The sequence below is a fragment of the Tachyglossus aculeatus genome, chromosome 21 (genome assembly GCF_015852505.1).
Source record: "Tachyglossus aculeatus isolate mTacAcu1 chromosome 21, mTacAcu1.pri, whole genome shotgun sequence".
Classification (NCBI taxonomy): Eukaryota; Metazoa; Chordata; class Mammalia; order Monotremata; family Tachyglossidae; genus Tachyglossus; species Tachyglossus aculeatus.
In genome coordinates, this window is record NC_052086.1 from 19,270,319 (window position 1) to 19,289,272 (window position 18,954).

Sequence of the window (18,954 nt, forward strand, 5' to 3'; positions counted from 1 at the left end):
AGTGAGGGCTCAGTAAATGCGATTGAATGCATGAATACGATTGAATGAATGAACACGATTGAATGACTGAACGAATGTTGGCCGTGCACAGTGCTTTGCACATAGTGAGGGCTCAGTAAATACGATTGAATGAATGAATACGATTGAAGGAATGAACACGATTGAATGACTGAACGAATGTTGGCCGTGCACAGTGCTTTGCACATAGTGAGGGCTCAGTAAATGCGATTGAATGAATGAATACGATTGAATGAATGAATACGATTGAATGAATGAACACGATTGAATGAATGAACGAATGTTGGCCGTGCACAGTGCTCTGCACATAGTGAGGGCTCAGTGAATACCCCTCTTAGACTGTGAGCCCGCTGTTGGGTAGGGACCGTCTCTCTATGTTGCCAACTTGGACTTCCCAAGCGCTTAGCACAGTGCTCCGCACACAGTAAGCGCTCAATAAATACGATTGATTGATTGATTGAATGAATGAATACGAATGAATGAATGAATGACTGAACGAATGTTGGCCGTGCACAGTGCTCTGCACATAGTGAGGGCTCAGTGAATACGATTGAATGAATGAATACGACTGAATGAATGAGTGAATGAACGAACGAATGTTGGCCGTGCACAGCGCTCTGCACATAGTGAGGGCTCAGTGAATACGATTGAATGAATACGACTGACTGAATGAATGAATGTTGGCCGTGCACAGTGCTCTGCACATAGTGAGGACTCAGTGAATACGATTGAATGAATGAATACGACTGAATGAATGAATGAATGAACGAATGTTGGCCGTGCACAGTGCTGTGCACATAGTGAGGGCTCAGTGAATACGATTGAATGAGTGAATACGACTGACTGAATGAATGAATGTTGGCCGTGCACAGTGCTCTGCACATAGTGAGGACTCAGTGAATACGATTGAATGAATGAATACGACTGACTGAATGAATGAATGTTGGCCGTGCACAGTGCTCTGCACATAGTGAGGACTCAGTGAATACGATCGAATGAATGAATACGACTGAATGAATGAGTGACTGAACGAATGTTGGCCGTGCACAGTGCTCTGCACATAGCGAGGGCTCAGTGAACACGATTGAATGAATGAATACGACTGACTGAATGAATGAATGTTGGCCGTGCACAGTGCTCTGCACATAGTGAGGACTCAGTGAATACGATTGAATGAATGAATACGACTGAATGAATGAGTGAATGAACGAATGTTGGCCGTGCACAGCGCTCTGCACATAGCGAGGGCTCAGTGAACACGATTGAATGAATGAATACGACTGACTGACTGAATGAATGTTGGCCGTGCACAGTGCTCTGCACATAGTGAGGACTCAGTGAATACGATTGAATGAATGAATACGACTGAATGAATGAATGACTGAACGAATGTTGGCCGTGCACAGTGCTCTGCACATAGCGAGGGCTCAGTGAATACGATTGAATGAATGAATACGACTGACTGAATGAATGAATGTTGGCCGTGCACAGTGCTCTGCACATAGTGAGGGCTCAGTGAATACGATTGAATGAATGAATACGACTGAATGAATGAATGACTGAACGAATGTTGGCCGTGCACAGCGCTCTGCACATAGTGAGGGCTCAGTAAATGCGATTGAATGAATGAGTACGATTGAATGAATGAATGAATGAATGAACGAATGTTGGCCGTGCACAGTGCTGTGCACATAGTGAGGGCTCAGTGAATACGATTGAATGAATGAATACGACTGAATGAATGAGTGAATGAACGAACGAATGTTGGCCGTGCACAGCGCTCTGCACATAGTGAGGGCTCAGTGAATACGATTGAATGAATACGACTGACTGAATGAATGAATGTTGGCCGTGCACAGTGCTCTGCACATAGTGAGGACTCAGTGAATACGATTGAATGAATGAATACGACTGAATGAATGAATGACTGAACGAATGTTGGCCGTGCACAGTGCTCTGCACATAGTGAGGGCTCAGTAAATACGGCTGAATGAATGAATCAATGCGACTGAATGACTGACTGCATGAGTCCAGTCAGGGGGCAAGGCCTCCATCCGGGGTCTCCCGAGGCCGAGCCCCTCGCGGACGCGCCGGCCTTACGTCACTTCCGGGTGCTCCCCCTTTCTCCTTCCCCCAGCCCCGCAAGGCGTCCCCCGCCTCTGAGGGCCCCGCCTCGGCCCCTGTTCCGGGCGTCCCCGCTCCCGGGGTCCCGCTCGGGCGGCCCAGCGGCGGGAGGCGGCCCAGGGGAGGAGGGAGGACGGAGGACGGGGGCGGAACGTTTTTCTGCGAGCCGCGTGTTCCAGCCGGACGCCTTTGTCGGCGCGCGCGCGGTCGGGGAGGGCCTACTTCCGGCGCGCGGGGCATGCTGGGAGCGGGAAGGCCGCCATTGTGGGCGAGAGCTGCTGACACCGGTGGGGCCCACCACGCCGTCCAACCGCCTGTGGAGACCCGGGATCGGCGATTGATCCGGGATTGAGCCGTGATCGATTGATTGATCGGTGATTGATCGGTGAGGGGGCCGGGGGCGGAACGGGACGGGACAGGGGGCGGCCTGACCATCATCATCATCATCATCAATCGTATTTATTGAGCGCTTATTGTGTGCAGAGCACTGTACTAAGCGCTTGGGAAGTACAAATTGGCAACATATGGAGACAGTCCCTACCCAACAGTGGGCTCACAGTCTAAAAGGGGGAGACAGAGAACAAAACCAAACATACTAACAAAATAAAATAAATAGAATAGATAGGTACAAATAAATTAAATAAATAAATAGAGCAAAAAAAAATATGTACAAACATATATACAGGTGCTGTGGGGAAGGGAGGGAGGTATTCATCCATTCAGTTAGTCACTCATTCATCACCCTCATAATAATGATGGTATTTATTAAGCGCTTACTATGTGCCAAGCACTGTTCTAAGCACTGGGGAGGTTACAGGGTGATCAGGTTGTCCCACGGGGGGCTCACAGCCTTAATCCCCATTTTACAGATGAGGGAACTGAGGCCCAGAGAAGTGAAGTGACTCGCCCAAAGTCACACAGCTGACAAGTGGCGAAGCCAGGATTTGAACCCATGACCTCTGACTCCAAAGCCCGGGCTCTTTCCACTGAGCCACGCTGCTTTTCTGATAATAATAATAATAATAATGTTGGTGTTTGCTAAGCGCTAACCATGTGCCAAGCAGTGTTCTAAGCGCTGGGGGGGATACAAAGTAATCGGGTTGTCCCACGTGGGGCTCACAGCCTTAATCCCCGTTTTACAGATGAGGGAACTGAGGCCCAGAGAAGTGAAGTGACTCGCCCAAAGTCACACAGCTGACAAGTGGCGAAGCCAGGATTTGAACCCATGACCTCTGACTCCAAAGCCCGGGCTCTTTCCACTGAGCCACGCTGCTTTTCTGATAATAATAATAATAATAATGTTGGTGTTTGCTAAGCGCTAACCATGTGCCAAACACTGTTCTAAGCGCTGGGGGGGGATACAAAGTAATCGGGTTGTCCCACGTGGGGCTCCCAGTCTGAATCCCCATTTTACAGATGAGGGAACTGAGGCCCAGAGAAGTGAAGTGACTTGCCCAAAGTCACCCAGCTGACAATTGGCGAAGCCAGGATTTGAACCCATGACCTCTGACTCCAAAGCCCGGGCTCTTTCCACTGAGCCACGCTACTTCTCTGATAATAATAATAATGTTGGTGTTTGCTAAGCGCTAACCATGTGCCAAACACTGTTCTAAGCGCTGGGGGGGATACAAAGTAATCAGGTTGTCCCACGTGGGGCTCACAGCCTTCATCCCCATCAATCAGTCGTATTTATTGAGCGCTTACTGTGTGCAGAGCACTGTACTAAGCGCTTGGGAAGGACAAGTTGGCAACATCTAGAGACGGTCCCTACCCAACAGTGGGCTCACAGTCTAAAAGGGGGGTGGGGGAATAATGATCATTGTTAAGCGCTTTCCATGATGATGATGATGATGATTTATTAAGCGCTAACCATGTGCCAAGCACTGTTCTAAGCGCTGGGGGGAATACCAAGTAATCAGGTTGTCCCACGTGGGGCTCACAGCCTTCACCCCCATCAATCAATCAGTCGTATTTATTGAGCGCTTACTGTGTGCAGAGCGCTGTACTAAGTGCTTGGGAAGTACAAGTTGGCAACATATAGAGACGGTCCCTACCCAACAGCGGGCTCGCAGTCGAGAAGGGGGAGACAGAGAACAAAGCCAAACATACTAACAAAATAAAATAAATAAAATAAATATGTACAAGTAAAATAAATAAGTAGAGTAATAAATATGTACAAACAGATACATATATACAGGTGCTGTGGGGAAGGGAAGGAGGGAACTGAGGCACACAGAAGTTACAATAATGGTCGTTGTTAAGCGCTTACCATGATGATGATGATGATGGCATTTATTAAGCGCTTACTATGTGCCAAGCACTGTTCTAAGCGCTGGGGGGAATACAAAGTAATCAGGTTGTCCCACGTGGGGCTCACAGCCTTCATCCCCATTTTACAGAGGAGGGAACTGAGGCACACAGAAGTTACAATAATGATCGTTGTTAAGCGCTTACCATGATGATGATGATGGCATTTATTAAGCCCTTACTGTGTGCCAAGCACTGCTCTAAGCGCTGGGGGAAATACAAAGTAATCAGGTTGTCCCACGTGGGGCTCACAGCCTTCATCCCCATTTTACAGAGGAGGGAACTGAGGCACACAGAAGTTACAATAATGATCGTTGTTAAGCGCTTACCATGATGATGATGATGGCATTTATTAGGCAATTACTATGTGCTAAGCACTGTTCTAAGCGCTGGGGGGAATGCAGAGTAATCAGGTTGTCCCACGTGGGGCTCACAGCCTTCATCCCCATTTTACAGAGGAGGAAACTGAGGCACACAGAAGTTACAATAATGATCGTTGTTAAGCGCTTACCATGATGATGATGATGATGATGGCATTTATTAAGCGCTTACTATGTGCCAAGCACTGTTCTAAGCGCTGGGGGGAATACAAAGTAATCAGGTTGTCCCATGTGGGGCTCACAGCCTTCATCCCCATTTTACAGAGGAGGGAACTGAGGCGCACAGAAGTTACAATAATGATCGTTGTTAAACGCTTACTATGTGCCAAGCACTGTTCTAAGCACTGGGGGGAATGCAAAGTAATCAGGTTGTCCCGCGTGGGACTCACAGCCTTCATCCCCATTTTACAGAGGAGGGAACTGAGGCACACAGAAGTTACAATAATGATCGTTGTTAAGCGCTTACCGTGATGATGGTGATGGTGGCATTTATTAAAGAGCTTACTATGTGCTAAGCACTGGGGAGGTTACGAGGCGATCAGGTTGTCCCACGTGGGTTGTACAGCCTTATCCCCATTTTACGGTGGAGGGAATTGAGGCACACAAGTTACAGTAATGATCATTGTTAAGCGCTTACCATGATGATGATGATGATGGCATTTATTAAGCACTTGCTATGTGCAAAGCACTGTTCTAAGCACTGGGGAGGTTACAAGGCGATCAGGTTGTCCCACGGGGGGCTCTCAGTCTTAATCCCCGTTTTACAGAGGAGGGAACTGAGGCACACAGAAGTTACAATAGTGATCATTGTTAAGTGCTTACCATGAACATGATGATGATGGTGGCGTTTATTAAGTGCTTACTATGTGCAAAGCCTTGTTCTAAGCGCTGGGAAGGATACAAGGCAATCAAGTTGTCCCACGGGGGGCTCTCAGTCTTAATCCCCATTTTACAGAGGAGGGAACCGAAGCACACAGAAGTTAACAGTAATGATCATTGTTAAGCGCTTACCATGATGATGATGATGGCATTTATTAAGCGCTTACTATGTGCAAAGCACTGTTCTAAGCACTGGGGCGGCTACAAGGCGATCAGGTTGTCCCACGGGGGGCCCACAGCCTTAATCCCCATTTTACAGATGAGGTCACTGAGGCCCAGAGAAGTGAAGTGACTTGCCCAAAGTCACACAGCTGACAGTTGGCGGAGCCAGGATTTGAACCCCTGACCTCTGACTCCAAAGCCCGCGATCTTTCCACTGAGCCACGCTGCTTACCATGTGCTAAGCACTGTTCTAAGCGCTGGGGGAGATACAAGGTGATCAGGTTGTCCCACGTGGGGCTCACAGCCCTCATCCCCATTTTACAGAGGAGGGAACTGAGGCACACAGAAGTTGCAATAATGATCACTGTTAAGCGCTTACCATGTGCCAAGCACTGTTCTAAGCGCTGGGGTAAATACAAAGTAATCAGGTTGTCCCACGTGGGGCCCACAGCCTTACTCCCCATTTTACAGAGGAGGGAACTGAGGCACACAGAAGTTACAATAATGATCGTTGTTAAGCGCTTACCATGTGCCAAGCACTGTTCTAAGCACCAGGGGAGATACAAGGTGATCAGGTTGTCCCACGTCGGGCTCACAGCCTTCATCCCCATTTTACAGATGAGGGAACTGAGGTACAGAAAAGTTATAATAATAATAATAATAATATTTGTTAAGCGTTAAGTGCCACACACTGTTTTAAGCGCTGGGGAGGTTACAGGGTGATCAGGTTGTCACACGTGGGGCTCCCAGTTTTCATCCCCATTTTACAGATGAGGTAGCTGAGGCTCAGAGAAGTAGTACTAATAATAATAATGATATTTGTTAAGCGCCTACTGTGTGCCAAGCACTCTTCTAAGCCCTGGGGGGAATAGTTAGTCCAGTGCTCTGCACACAGTAAGTGCCCAATAAATATGATTGATTGAATGAATGAATACAAGGTGATCAGGTTGTCCCACGTGGGGCTCACAGTCTTAATCCCCATTTTACAGATGAGGGAACTGAGGCACAGAAAAGTTATAATGATGCTATTTGTTCAGCGCTTTCTATGTGCCAAGCACTGTTCTAAGCACTGGGGTAGATACAGGGTAATCAGGTTGTCCCACCTGGGGCTCACCGACTTCATCCCCATTTTACAGATGAGGGAACTGAGGCACAGAAAAGTTATAATGATAATGATGCTATTTGTTCAGCGCTTTCTATGTGCCAAGCACTGTTCTAAGCACTGGGGTAGATACAGGGTAATCAGGTTGTCCCACCTGGGGCTCACCGACTTCATCCCCATTTTACAGATGAGGGAACTGAGGCCCTGAGAAGTGAAGTGATTTGCCCAAAGTCACAGAGCAGACAAGTGGCGGAGCCGGGATTAGAACCCATGACCTCTGACTCCCGAGCCCGGGCTGTTTCCACTGAGTCACGCTGATTCTAGACTGTGAGCCCGTTGTTGGGTAGGGACCATCTCTATTTGTTGCCGGTTTGTACTTCCCAAGCGCTTAGTACAGTGCTCTGCACACAGTAAGCACTCAATAAATACGATTGAATGAATTCATTCATTCGCCTGCCTCCCTCGGGAACGGCTTCGCTGCCCATCTTTTGGAGCCAAATGCGAAATCCCCGGGCCTCTCCGACTCAGGCTGTGCCTCGATGGCTCAGTGGCAAGAGCCCGGGCCTGGGGGTCGGAGGGCGTGGGTTCTAATCCCGCCTCCAACACTCGTCTGCTCTGTGACTTGGGGCGAGTCTCTTCACGTCTCTGAGCCTCAGTGACCTCATCTGGAAAATGGGGGCTAATTCATTCATTCAGTCGTATTTATTGAGCACTTACTGTATGCAGAGCACTGTACTAAGCGCTTGGAAAGTACAATTCGGCAATAGAGACAATCCCTACCCAACAACGGGCTCACAGTCTGAGCCCTTCGTGGGACCGTCTGATTACTTTGGCTCTCCCCACTTGCACATAGTAAGCGCTTAACAAATACTATTATTATTATTATTATTATCATTATTATTATTATTATTCTAGACCTTGAACCCTTTGCCGGGTAGGGACTGTCTCTATATGTTGCCAACTTGTACTTCCCAAGCGCTTAGTACAGTGCTCTGCACACAGTAAGCGCTCAATAAATACGATTGATGATGATGATGATGGTCTCAATTTGTTACCGAATTGTATTTTCCAAGCACTTAATACAGTGCTCTGCACACAGTAAATGCTCAGCTACCATGAATGAATGAATGCTTAATGCTTGGCACATTGTAAGCGCTTAACAAGTATCATCGTTATTATTATTATTATCTCGCCTGTCTGGCCCGCGTTCTACTTTTCATTCATTCAATTTGATTGCATTTATTGAGCGTTTACTGTGTGCAGAGCACTGTACTACGCGCATGGATAGTACAGTTCGAGAGACCAGCCCTGCCCACAGCAGGCTCACAGTCTAGAAGCGGTAGGTGGGGGTGGGACGGGAGACAGACATTAAAACAAGTGAAAGAGATAACTACTTGTAAAGTAAACTACCTCTGGCCTGGAACACCCTCCCTCCTCAAATCCACCAAACAATGACACTTCCCCCCTTCAAAGCCCTACGAAAGGTTCACCTCCTCCAGGAGGCCTTCCCAGACTAAGCCCCCCCCTTTCCTCAGCTCTCCCTCCCCTCCTCATCGCCCTAACTTGCTCCCTTTCCTCTACCCTCCTCCCCACCCCTCACCACTTGTGTACGCATGGGCATATCTATAATTCTGTTTATTTAGATTAATGCCTGTTTGCTTGTTTTGATGTGTATATATCTATAATTCTATTAATATTGATGCCTGTCTCCCCCTTCTAGACTGTAAGCCCGGTGTGGATAGGGATTGTCTCTCTTTATTGCCGAATTGTACTTTCCAAGCACCTAGTACCGTGCTGAGCACACAGGAAGCACTCAATAAATATGATTGACTGAATAAATGAAAAGTGTTGGTGATGCTGTCATTTTTTCAGTAAGCACTCAATAAAAATGATTGATTGACTGATTAAATGCATGAAAAGTGTTGGTGATGCTGTCATTTTTTCCCTTCTTGTGCCTAGCAACCACCTCCAAGATGTCCATCGGAGTACCAATTAAAGTCCTCCATGAGGCGGAGGGTCACATCGTTACGTGTGAAACGAACACCGGTGAAGTGTACAGGGGCAAGCTCATCGAAGCCGAGGATAATATGAATTGCCAGGTAGGAGGGCCGTGCAGTTGCCTTGGAAACTCTCCTTGCGGCGTGTGGCGACATTAGCTGGTATATGGGTGGGATGGAGGGAGGCTTTAGGTTTCTTGTTTGGGTCATTGCCTTGTAATCCCTCAAACCCCTCCCATCCCTTCCCTCGGTATCCCACAAAAAAAAGTGGGGGGACTTAGGAGCAACTGAAGTCTACTTAAGGAAGGGATTTGGGGCTTGGGAAGAGCCTGCTTTGGATCCTTCCAATAAAGGAGGGAGATCAGCGTGGTCTCAAAGCAGTAGCCCGTGACACTTCGAGGGTAAGAGGCCGGTGTATGAAAAACATTACTGTAATTTGTGCTAGGCCCACAGTTTGGCCACATAGTTTCAAAAGTAGGTCGTGACTTAAATTAGAGTCTCCATTCATTCAGTCGTATTTATCGAGTGCTTACTGTATGCAGAGCATCATCATCATCATCATCAATCGTATTTATTGAGCGCTTACTGTGTGCAGAGCACTGTACTAAGCGCTTGGAAAGTACAGTACAGGAATAAAGAGAGACAATCCCTGCCCTCCATGGGTTTACAGTGTAAGTTCGGGGACAGTCCTAAGTGTGATCCGAATGGGCAGGCATATAGGGGACCTGTTGGCCTAAGCAGCCCTTTATTGCTCCAAGGATCCAAATAAAAACTGCCCGTCTCGCTTAGTAAATTGCAGTGAATGCCATTTGGTTATTAACTCCTTTCAGCCTTCAATCATTCAGTTGCATTTATTGAGCACTTACTGTGTGCAGAGCACTCAATCTGAACTCAGTCATTTGAGTTCAGTGAGAATGACTGCACACAGTAAGCTCACAGTAAGTGCTCTGCACACAGTAAGCGCTCAATAAATGCGATTGATTGATTGAGAATAAAGGCTACTTCTAAAATCATCTCAGCATTCCGTAGTCAGGGTTTTTATTTTTCAAAGTTGCTAATCCTAAGAGGGACGGCACTGGCAACCGGACCAAATTCATCCTCACCCCCATCACACCACTGCTTGGAGGCAACAACGAGAAGCCAAAAGGGACTGTAAACTCCATGTGGGCAGGGAACCTTTTTAGCAGCTCCGTTAACATCATACGCTCCCAAGCGCTTAGTAAAGTGCTCAGTAAATATGACTGATTGACAAGGGGAGTATTTTGGATAGGGAACTGCCGCTAGCGTGAGTTCTGAGCCTAAGCAACCAAAGCCTGTGCAGGATACGGAGCTTACTCTCAGTTGGCCACTAATTTCATTTGTCAGGTTTTTAGTGTCTAATGGGGAGCAGGAAAATCAGGTTAAGTATCGTTAGCAGCACAGGGATAGAGCCTAAAAGGAGGAGCAGGGGATCGAAGGAGTGAGGAGAAGTTGTATGATAATTGACACGTGTTAGAAGGAACTAGGTGGAGGGGTATTTCTCTTTGAGGGGAGAATTGGGAGGTGTTTTTTTGCTTAAATACTTTGCGACGAATACTTGAATGAATGATCTTTTCAATGGCCTGTTCCTCGCCTCTTCCCTATCCCTCAGCCCCAGCCTGTCGATACTTAGAACTGCAAAGGTAACTTCCTAGGCGGCTCTCTAGCTGTAGAATTGGCCTAAGGAAGCGCTTACTGGGCAGTGCCCCTCCCATTATTTAGGTAGCTCCTAAAATCCCACCTCTTTCAGGAAGCCTTCCTGGCAAAGTGACAATTTCTTCAACTTGCCTCCTAAGGATTTCTCTTCCATCACTACCTTCTAAAACTCTTCCATCACTACCTCTCGATGACACATAATTACACTTAACTGAATTTATTAATACTAATTACAGTATCTGCTAAGCACTCAGTTTGTGTCAAGCACTGTTCCAAGTGCTGGGATAGATAGAAGGTAATCATTGTCCCTTGCGGGGCCCACAGTCTTAAACCCCGTTTTACAGATGAGGGAACTGAGGCACAGGGAAGTGAAGTGACTTGACCAAGGTCACACAGCAGACAAGTGGCAGAGCCACATCTTCTGACTTCCAAACCCGGGATCTTGCCACTAAGCCATGCTGCTTAAAATCCCCTCTCACATCATTGCTGTTCCTTAGATTGAAAGAAAATCACAATGTCTATTTTACGTTGGCTAGAACAACATAGTATTGGGTGAAAATAAGCTATTTAAATGATCTGGGTGTTTCTGCTGAAAGTCAGATCATACTTCTTCCAGTCAGGAATGCTGTTTCCATATTTAACTTGTAGAGTACCACCACCATTACATTGTAATAAGAATATTTGTGGTGCCTGCGTGCTTATTCTATGCCAAGCAGTGTTACTAAATTCTGGGGGAGATACACAATAACTACATTGGGCATAGCCTCTCTCCCTCATGGGGCTCACAGTCTAAGTAGGAAGGAGAACAGGTATCGAATCCCCATTTTACAGATAAGGAAAGTGAGGCACAGGGGTGTTAAGTTCCTTGCCCAAGCTCACACAGCAGGCACAATGGTAGAGGTGGAATTAGAATCTAGGTCATCTGGCTCCCAAATGTACCTCGTAAAGGAAACCATTTTCAGGTTAGGGAACTTGAGACCACAAAAAGTCATACAGGCATTCCTGTTGCAACATGGAGGGCATGGTAAGTGCTCTTAAAAAAACAAAAATCACTTCCGTCATTGTTTCAGTGCTACTTCATGACTTCCATCGCCCCAAGTGAAATTCAAGAAAGTTGTAGCAAATTCTCTTAACCTGTTTCATTCCTTCTTGATTTTCATTAGCAACTCAATGAATTGTAAGCGGTTTCAGGTTTCAGTTCCATTTGCCGCTCCTTGTAACACTGGGTAACGTTCTTGTAAAGACCCATGTTAAGGAAAACATGGGCACAATTATCAGCATGAGAAACGGCGTGGCTCAGTGGAAAGAGTTGGAAGTCATGGGTTCAAATGCCGGCCCTGCCACACAGTCAGCTGTGTGACTTTGGGCAAGTCACTTCACTTCTCTGGGCCTCAGTTCCCTCATCTGTAAAATGGGGATGAAGACTGTGAGCCCCCTGTGGGACAACCTGACCTCCCCAGCGCTTAGAACAGTGCTTTGCACATAGTAAGCGCTTAATAAATGCTATCATTATTATTGAGCACCTACTGTATACGGCGTGCTTCTGACACCATGGCATGCTGTATCCAAACCAGCTTCTGTCACCAAATAAACATTCCTAATTCTCAGCCCGTTCATTTTTTTCCCCCGAATAATTTTAGTATTAGTATTTTAGCAGTGTGCTTCCTAGGTGACTAAAGAAACTTCACAGGGATGAAGTGCAGGTGTCCTTGTTGATCGTGGATTTAATTGTTGGCTCTTTTGTGAGAGTTATAGGTGTGTATGATATTTCCTAATCAGAGGAGTGAATCAAAGTATTTTCTGACAAAGTGTTATCAATATTCGCACAGAAAAGCCCAATTTTTGCAACCTTGAAAAGCCGATGTTAGATTTCCAGAACATAAACCTCTGTCTGAAGATAAAACTCATTTTGTACTAGAAGCCTCATTGATTGTAGTAGTAATAGCATTTATTGAGTGTCCACTTGATGTAGTGCACTTGACTCTTTTTCTCTTTTTTAATGGTATTTGTTCATCACTTACTATGTGCCAAGCACTTTACTGAGTCCGGGGATAGATACAAGCTAATTGGGTTGGACACGGTCCGTGTTAGTCAGTCAAGCATATATAAAGAGTACTTACTGTGTGCAGATTACTGTTCTAAGCACTTGGGAGAGTGCAGTATAACAAAGTCTTCATCCTAATTTTACAAACGAGATAACTGAGGCACGGAGAAGTGAAGCGACTTGCTCAAGGTCACACAGCAGACAAGTGGCAGAGCCAGGATTAGAACCCAGATCCTTTGACTCAGGCCCGTGATCTATCCACTAGGCAACGTTGCCGGTCTTGGGAATTGGGTTGTCTGCAAGGAGATTGATTACACTCTAACGGGGGAGATAGACATAAAAATAATTACAGCTATAGTGCTCAAAATAAGTAAGTTGAGGAGACAGGAGTGCATAAGTGCTGTGGATGGTATATCAACTCCTGAGTAGGAAACGTGTCAACAAAGCCGATAAAAATATGCTCTCCTGGTTGTGTACTATGGTGCTCTGCACACAGTAAGCACTCAATAAATGCCATTGATTATTAAGAGCTAGAGTGAGTTCATTAATGCTTGTTGTTTCTGATGACCGAGTGTTTGAATTTCACACTCAGTCTGTTTTGAGTTTTAACCGACTGGTTTTCTTTCTCAGATGTCGAACATAACTGTAACGTATAGAGATGGTCGAGTAGCGCAGTTGGAGCAAGTCTATATCAGAGGCAGCAAGATCCGATTCCTCATCCTGCCAGACATGTTAAAAAATGCTCCCATGTTGAAGAGTATGAAAAATAAGAATCAAGGCTCGGGAGCTGGGCGAGGGAAAGCGGCGATTCTCAAAGCCCAAGGTGGGTATTTCCTGTGTCCAGTTGCAGATTCTGAGACTCTTTATTTGCCTGCTGTAGTCAATTGGAGCTATTTTTCCGAAGTTGTGTCCCGGTACCGTGAGCACTGACTGTATTGAGTTGAGTTGAGAACTGACTAGTTCAGTTGAGAAGGTCACAGTGCACTCAACCGGAGAAATTTCCCCTCATTCCTCCCCTTCTCCCGTTTCTTCTTTCCCTTTTCCCACCTGCCATCAGTTTAGTCAAGCCATCCAAAGGGACTTCTTAGAGGGACAGCGAACACAGACATATTTGACCAAATTTTGATGAACTGAAAGATTTCTTCCCCTCCCTCCCCCTCGCTTCCAATCATCATCCCAGTTGTCATAGTTATTACATTGTTACTTTTGATATTCTGAGAAGCCACATCAATTCCTGGGACCATTGGGAGGCAAACGTCTTCTATCTAGACGGATGCACCAAAAAAGTGATTTTTCTAATTGATCCTCTCGTAGTTTGAAAGAGTCATTATGGCTTTATCGCGGGAAGTCAGTCCCCCGGACCTGGCTGGCACCTCAGGATGGGGTGCGAGGGAGGGGGACCCTTCTCACCAGGTCCCACCCAACACCGAGCACCACCTATTTAAGGAACTGTTCCTTATGTGCTCCTTGCTCCGTGGAAGGGAAGAGAGGAATTGCTCATGCTCCCAGCAGGCGGTTTTCCACACTGGTCGGCTCTCCAGGAGCCCGGATGAGGAGCTGTGGTAAACTGGAGAAACTGGGGCTGGGATTCCCAGGCAGAGAGAATGAAGTGGGTAGTTTGCCTAACTCCTCGGGAAAATCCGGCTCAGCATCTAGTGTCGGATCCTACAGTAACGAAGCCGGTGACATAAGCCGCGTTGTCTCACAGTCGGAGTTCTCGAGGAAGTTAGAATCCCTGGACTCGGAAGTGGGAATTCCAGAGGCTGGATCTGTGGGGTTTGGGAAATTAAGCCACGCAGCTACGTCGCACATTCCTGGATCATTAATGGCTTTTCTGGGGAGTGAAAGCGTTCTAGGCTAATACTATTTATAACTGGAGTCCTGAATAAGGTAGACTTACCTCTTCAAATTTAAGTGACGCTTAAATCTCACCGACCGAAAGAATCGGACGCAAGCCTGTCCCTAGCCTAGGTGGGCACCTTCTGTTGATATGCTTCTAGACTGTGAGCCCACTGTTGGGTAGGGACCGTCTCTATATGTTGCCAGCTTGTACTTCCCAAGCGCTTAGTACAGTGCTCTGCACACAGTAAGCGCTCAATAAATACGATTGAATGAATGAATGCTTTTGTCCAGAGCAAGAAAGTAAGTGATATTAGGCCCTGGGTCCTTTCAAAACCCAACACAGTTTTTGGAATTTAAATTCCCTCTGAAGGGGATGCAACTTCTCATCCTGAGGGTTTTTTTTTGTGTTTAATGATTTCTATCCAAAAGGAGTTATCTTGTCTTCGATTTGTGTTCTGTCTTTTTTAATCACACTGCGTTGGGCCCATCCTGAGGGTTTTTTTTGTGTTTAATGATTTCTATCCAAAAGGAGTTATCTTGTCTTCGATTTGTGTTGTGTCTTTTTTAATCACGCTGGGTTGGGCCCTGAAACTTCTGAGCCTATTAATGCCTGCAGAGTGTGAATGTGAATTCCTAACGGAAAGAAGGCAGAGCATGTGACCTTTCTGATCTTTTTTAACGTAATTTTGCTTCATGTTTTGTGACTTCTTTTCCAGTTGCAGCAAGGGGAAGAGGGCGCGGCATGGGACGCGGAAATATTTTCCAGAAACGAAGATAATGGATTGTCGGTCGGAACATTTTTCTCTCATAGGATTTTTGTCTGTTTCATTTGATGACCTCTTTCTCTTAGGTGAACAGTACTTTTAAATAAATTTGTTTTTGAGAAAATGAGGAACACAAGTACTTTGTGATTCTTTTTGTAGGAGACATAGTGTGCAGTTGTAATGTCTTCAGAAAATACGTCGTGTAGGTAACCCAAAATATTTATCTTATTTTGATTTGGGATAATGATGGTATTTAAACACTTACCGTGTGTCAAGCACTGTTCTAAGCACTATGGTAGATATAAATTAATTCCATTGGCACAGTCCTGGTCCCACATGGGAATCAAAGTCCTTCAGTCTTTTTCAGTTGAGGTCAAATTGAGTTGGAAGATCTCTGCCAAGTATACACAGAACTTTTTTTTTTAAGTATTTTTTAAATATGCTTTTCACTCTCCAGCCACATACCAGATAGGACTGGAAGGGAAGTTCTCTATCCTTCACAATTACTGTGTAGCGGTATCACCTGGAGTGTTAGCCATGGTTTTGGGCTTTTTTTTAATGCTATTTAATTTTTTAATGCTATTTAATGCCATTTGTTAAGCTCTTACTTCCCCCTTCTAGACTGTGAGCCCACTGTTGGGTAAGGACTGTCTCTATATGTTGCCAACTTGTACTTCCCAAGCGCTTAGTACAGTGCTCTGCACACAGTAAGTGCTCAATAAATACGACTGAATGAGTGAATTAATGTTCCAGGCACTGCACTAAGTGCTGGGGTAGATACAAGTTCAGTCGTATTTATTGAGCATTTACTGTGTGCAAAGCACATTACAAGCGTGGCTCAGTGGAAAGAGCACGGGCTTTGGAGTCAGAGGTCATGGGTTCAAATCCCGGCTCCGCCAATTGTCAGCTGTGTGACTTTGGGCAAGTCACTTCACTTCTCTGGGCCTCAGTTCCCTCACCTGCAAAACGGGGATGAAGACTGTGAGCCCGCCGTGGGACAACCTGATCACGTTGTAACCTCCCCAGCGCTTAGAACAATCAATCAATCAATCGTATTTATTGAGCGCTTACTCTGTGCAGAGCACTGTACTAAGCGCTTGGGAAGTACAAGTTGGCAACATATAGGGACAGTCCCTACCCAACAGTGGGCTCACAGTCTAAAAGGAACAGTGCTTTGCCTGTAGTAAGCGCTTAATAAATGCCATCATTATTATCATTACAAGCTAATCAAGTTAGTCTGAGACCCACACGGGGCTCCCATTTTACAGATGAGGGAACTGAGGCAAAGGGAAGCGAAGCGACTTGCCCAAGGTGATCCAGCTTCATGCCGTTCCAGCCCTCCCTTGCAGCAGGATGGGACCAGCTGAGATCTTGGTGTCAGGGCGAGTTGCACCTGCCCAGGTACCATATTTGCCAGCCAAAGCCGCAGAGAAAGTACCCGACCCAGCCAGCAACCTTGGACGAGCCCCTATCGGAGGTCTCTACAGCAGCTGTGCCCACCCTCAACCCTGGGGGTAGATTTTCCTGGCGAATAGATTAGATCTTGAAGCCCATCCCCTGCCTCTACTCAGGCACTTTAGCTCGCTGGCAGCCGGGATCGGGGGGCGGTGGATGTAGTTCAGAGGAAAGCAAGCGCTCAAATGACTGGCTCCGAAGCGGGAAAAGTGAATTTGGATATTGTGAGGCGTATAATTGACCCACTTTCGCTCTCATGCAACTTCAGTTGTTGCCATTGGTAGGGGGAAAAGGGAGCACAACTGGCTGAATGTCCTTGGAGCCGGGCTGGATGCAGAGAAGAGGGCGTTGGGCATCAGGGCTCAACAAATACGATCGGCTGACTCAGCACCCCACCCCTGCCCCCAAATGCTAGACGAGTTTTCTACTGGGAATCAATCAATCTATTGTATTTATTGAGCGCTTACTGTGTGCAGAGCACTGCACTAAGCGCTTGGGAAGTCCAAGTTGGCAACATATAGAGACGGTCCCTACCCAACAGTGGGCTCACAGTCTAGAAGGGGGAGACAGAGAACAAAACAAAACACATTAACAAAAAATATAGAATAGATATGTACAAGTATAGAGAAGCAGCGTGGCTCAGTGGAAAGAGCACGGGCTTTGGAGCCAGAGATCATGGGTTCGAATCCCGGCTCCACCACATGTCTGCTGTATGACCTTGGGCAAGTCACTTAACTTCTCTGAGCCTCAGTTATCTCATCTGTAAAATGGGGATTAAGACTGTGAGCCCCGCATGGGACAACTTGATCACCTTGTATCCCCCCCAGCGCTTAGAACAGTGCTCTGCACATAGTAAGCGCTTAACAAATGCCATTATTATTATTATTATTATTATTATTATTATTATTATTAAGTATGGGAGTGGAAGGGTGAGGAGAGAGATGGTGGTTTAAGAGGGATTCCTTGACAATGCTCAGGGATTCCCTCTTGTGGGGCCACTTCGGTCTGATGAAGTAATCGAGGGAACCCGTCTCTGACAGGTATTAGAGCAGGACATGGAAAAGATGCTTCATCCCTTAGCTGGATTTTTTGGAAGAGGAAAAACTCCTCACCCGATCTTTTTGAGTGGAGGCAGAGGGACAGGCGAGTTTCTGGGATGCTTGTACTCACTGCTTCCTAGTTGGTTGTGGGATGTATTGAGAGCCTACTCTATGCTGCACGTTGTGCTAAGCACTGAGATACTAAGTGAACACTACAGAGCACTGTACTAACTGCTTGGGAGACTATGCTGCAACAATAAACAGACACATTCCCTGCCCACAACAAGCATTCAGTCTAGAGGCTGCTGGGGACTTTCAGTTCTGTGAATTTAAGACTCTGGGAGCCCCGAGAGAGGCTTTCCAGAACCCGAGTCAGCATTAAAGTAAAACCGACTCTTCTGGCTCCCCGGTGGGTGGAAGTAAGCAGCGTGGCTCAGTGGAAAGAGCCCGGGCTTTGGAGTCAGTGGTCATGGGTTCAAATCCCAACGCTGCCAATTGTCAGCTGTGTGACTTTGGGCAAGTCACTTCACTTCTCTGCCTCAGTTACCTCATCTGTAAAATGGGGATTGACTGTGAGCCCCCTGTGGAACAACCTGATCACCTTGTATCCCCCCAGCGCTTAGAACAGTGCTCAGCCCATAGTAAGTGCTTAATAAATGCCATTAAAAAAAAAAGTAAATGGAACTTGTCCTTCTGCCCTTGATTGAATCCTCAGTCTCTCTTAAAGATTGACAACTTTCTTCCCGGCCCTTCCCTCCCCTTCCCTCTTTAATTACCGCAATTCTTTTTCTAGGGTACCTCTCTGGTCCCTGCCATAGATCTGTTATGCCCCTCGCTCTCATTCTCAGCCTTTCAAGGCCCTACTGAGAGCTCACCTCCTCCAGGAGGCCTTCCCAGACTGAGCCCCTTCCTTCCTCTCCCCGTCCCCCTCTCCATCCCCCCATCTTACCTCTTTCCCTTCCCCACAGCACCTGTATATATGTATATATGTTTGTATGTATTCATTACTCGATTTATTTATTTTACCTGTACATATCTATTCATCATCATCATCATCAATTGTATGTATTGAGCGCTTACTGTGTGCAGAGCACTGTACTAAGCACTTGGGAAGTACAAATTGGCAACATATAGAGACAGTCCCTACCCAACAGTGGGCTCACAGT

At 46.4% G+C, this 18,954-nt stretch overlaps 1 protein-coding gene across 3 annotated transcripts; it reads left to right on the forward strand.

Moving 5' to 3' along the window:
* Window positions 1-2,385: 2,385 nt before the first annotated feature.
* SNRPD3 (small nuclear ribonucleoprotein D3 polypeptide) lies at window positions 2,386-15,421 on the forward strand. Of its 3 annotated transcripts, none has more exons than XM_038763015.1 (4): window positions 2,386-2,527; window positions 8,932-9,071; window positions 13,318-13,510; window positions 15,252-15,421. In XM_038763015.1, the coding sequence occupies exons 2-4, from the start codon at window positions 8,946-8,948 to the stop codon at window positions 15,305-15,307; spliced, it is 375 nt and encodes a 124-aa protein (XP_038618943.1). In that variant the 5' UTR covers window positions 2,386-2,527; window positions 8,932-8,945; the 3' UTR covers window positions 15,308-15,421. The 3 variants fall into 3 exon arrangements, with proteins under 3 accessions (XP_038618943.1, XP_038618941.1, XP_038618942.1); XM_038763013.1 differs by having other exon boundaries at window positions 2,387-2,527; window positions 15,246-15,421; XM_038763014.1 differs by having other exon boundaries at window positions 2,391-2,516; window positions 15,246-15,421.
* Window positions 15,422-18,954: the final 3,533 nt, after the last annotated feature.

Coding starts and splice junctions, on each gene's coding strand:
- SNRPD3 (XM_038763013.1), top strand. CDS start 8,946: ATGTCCATCGGAGTACCAATTAAAGTCCTCCATGAGGCGGAGGGTCAC. Junction 9,072..13,317: donor AGGATAATATGAATTGCCAG/GTAGGAGGGCCG, acceptor TTTCTTTCTCAG/ATGTCGAACATAACTGTAAC. Junction 13,511..15,245: donor GGCGATTCTCAAAGCCCAAG/GTGGGTATTTCC, acceptor CTTCTTTTCCAG/TTGCAGCAAGGGGAAGAGGG.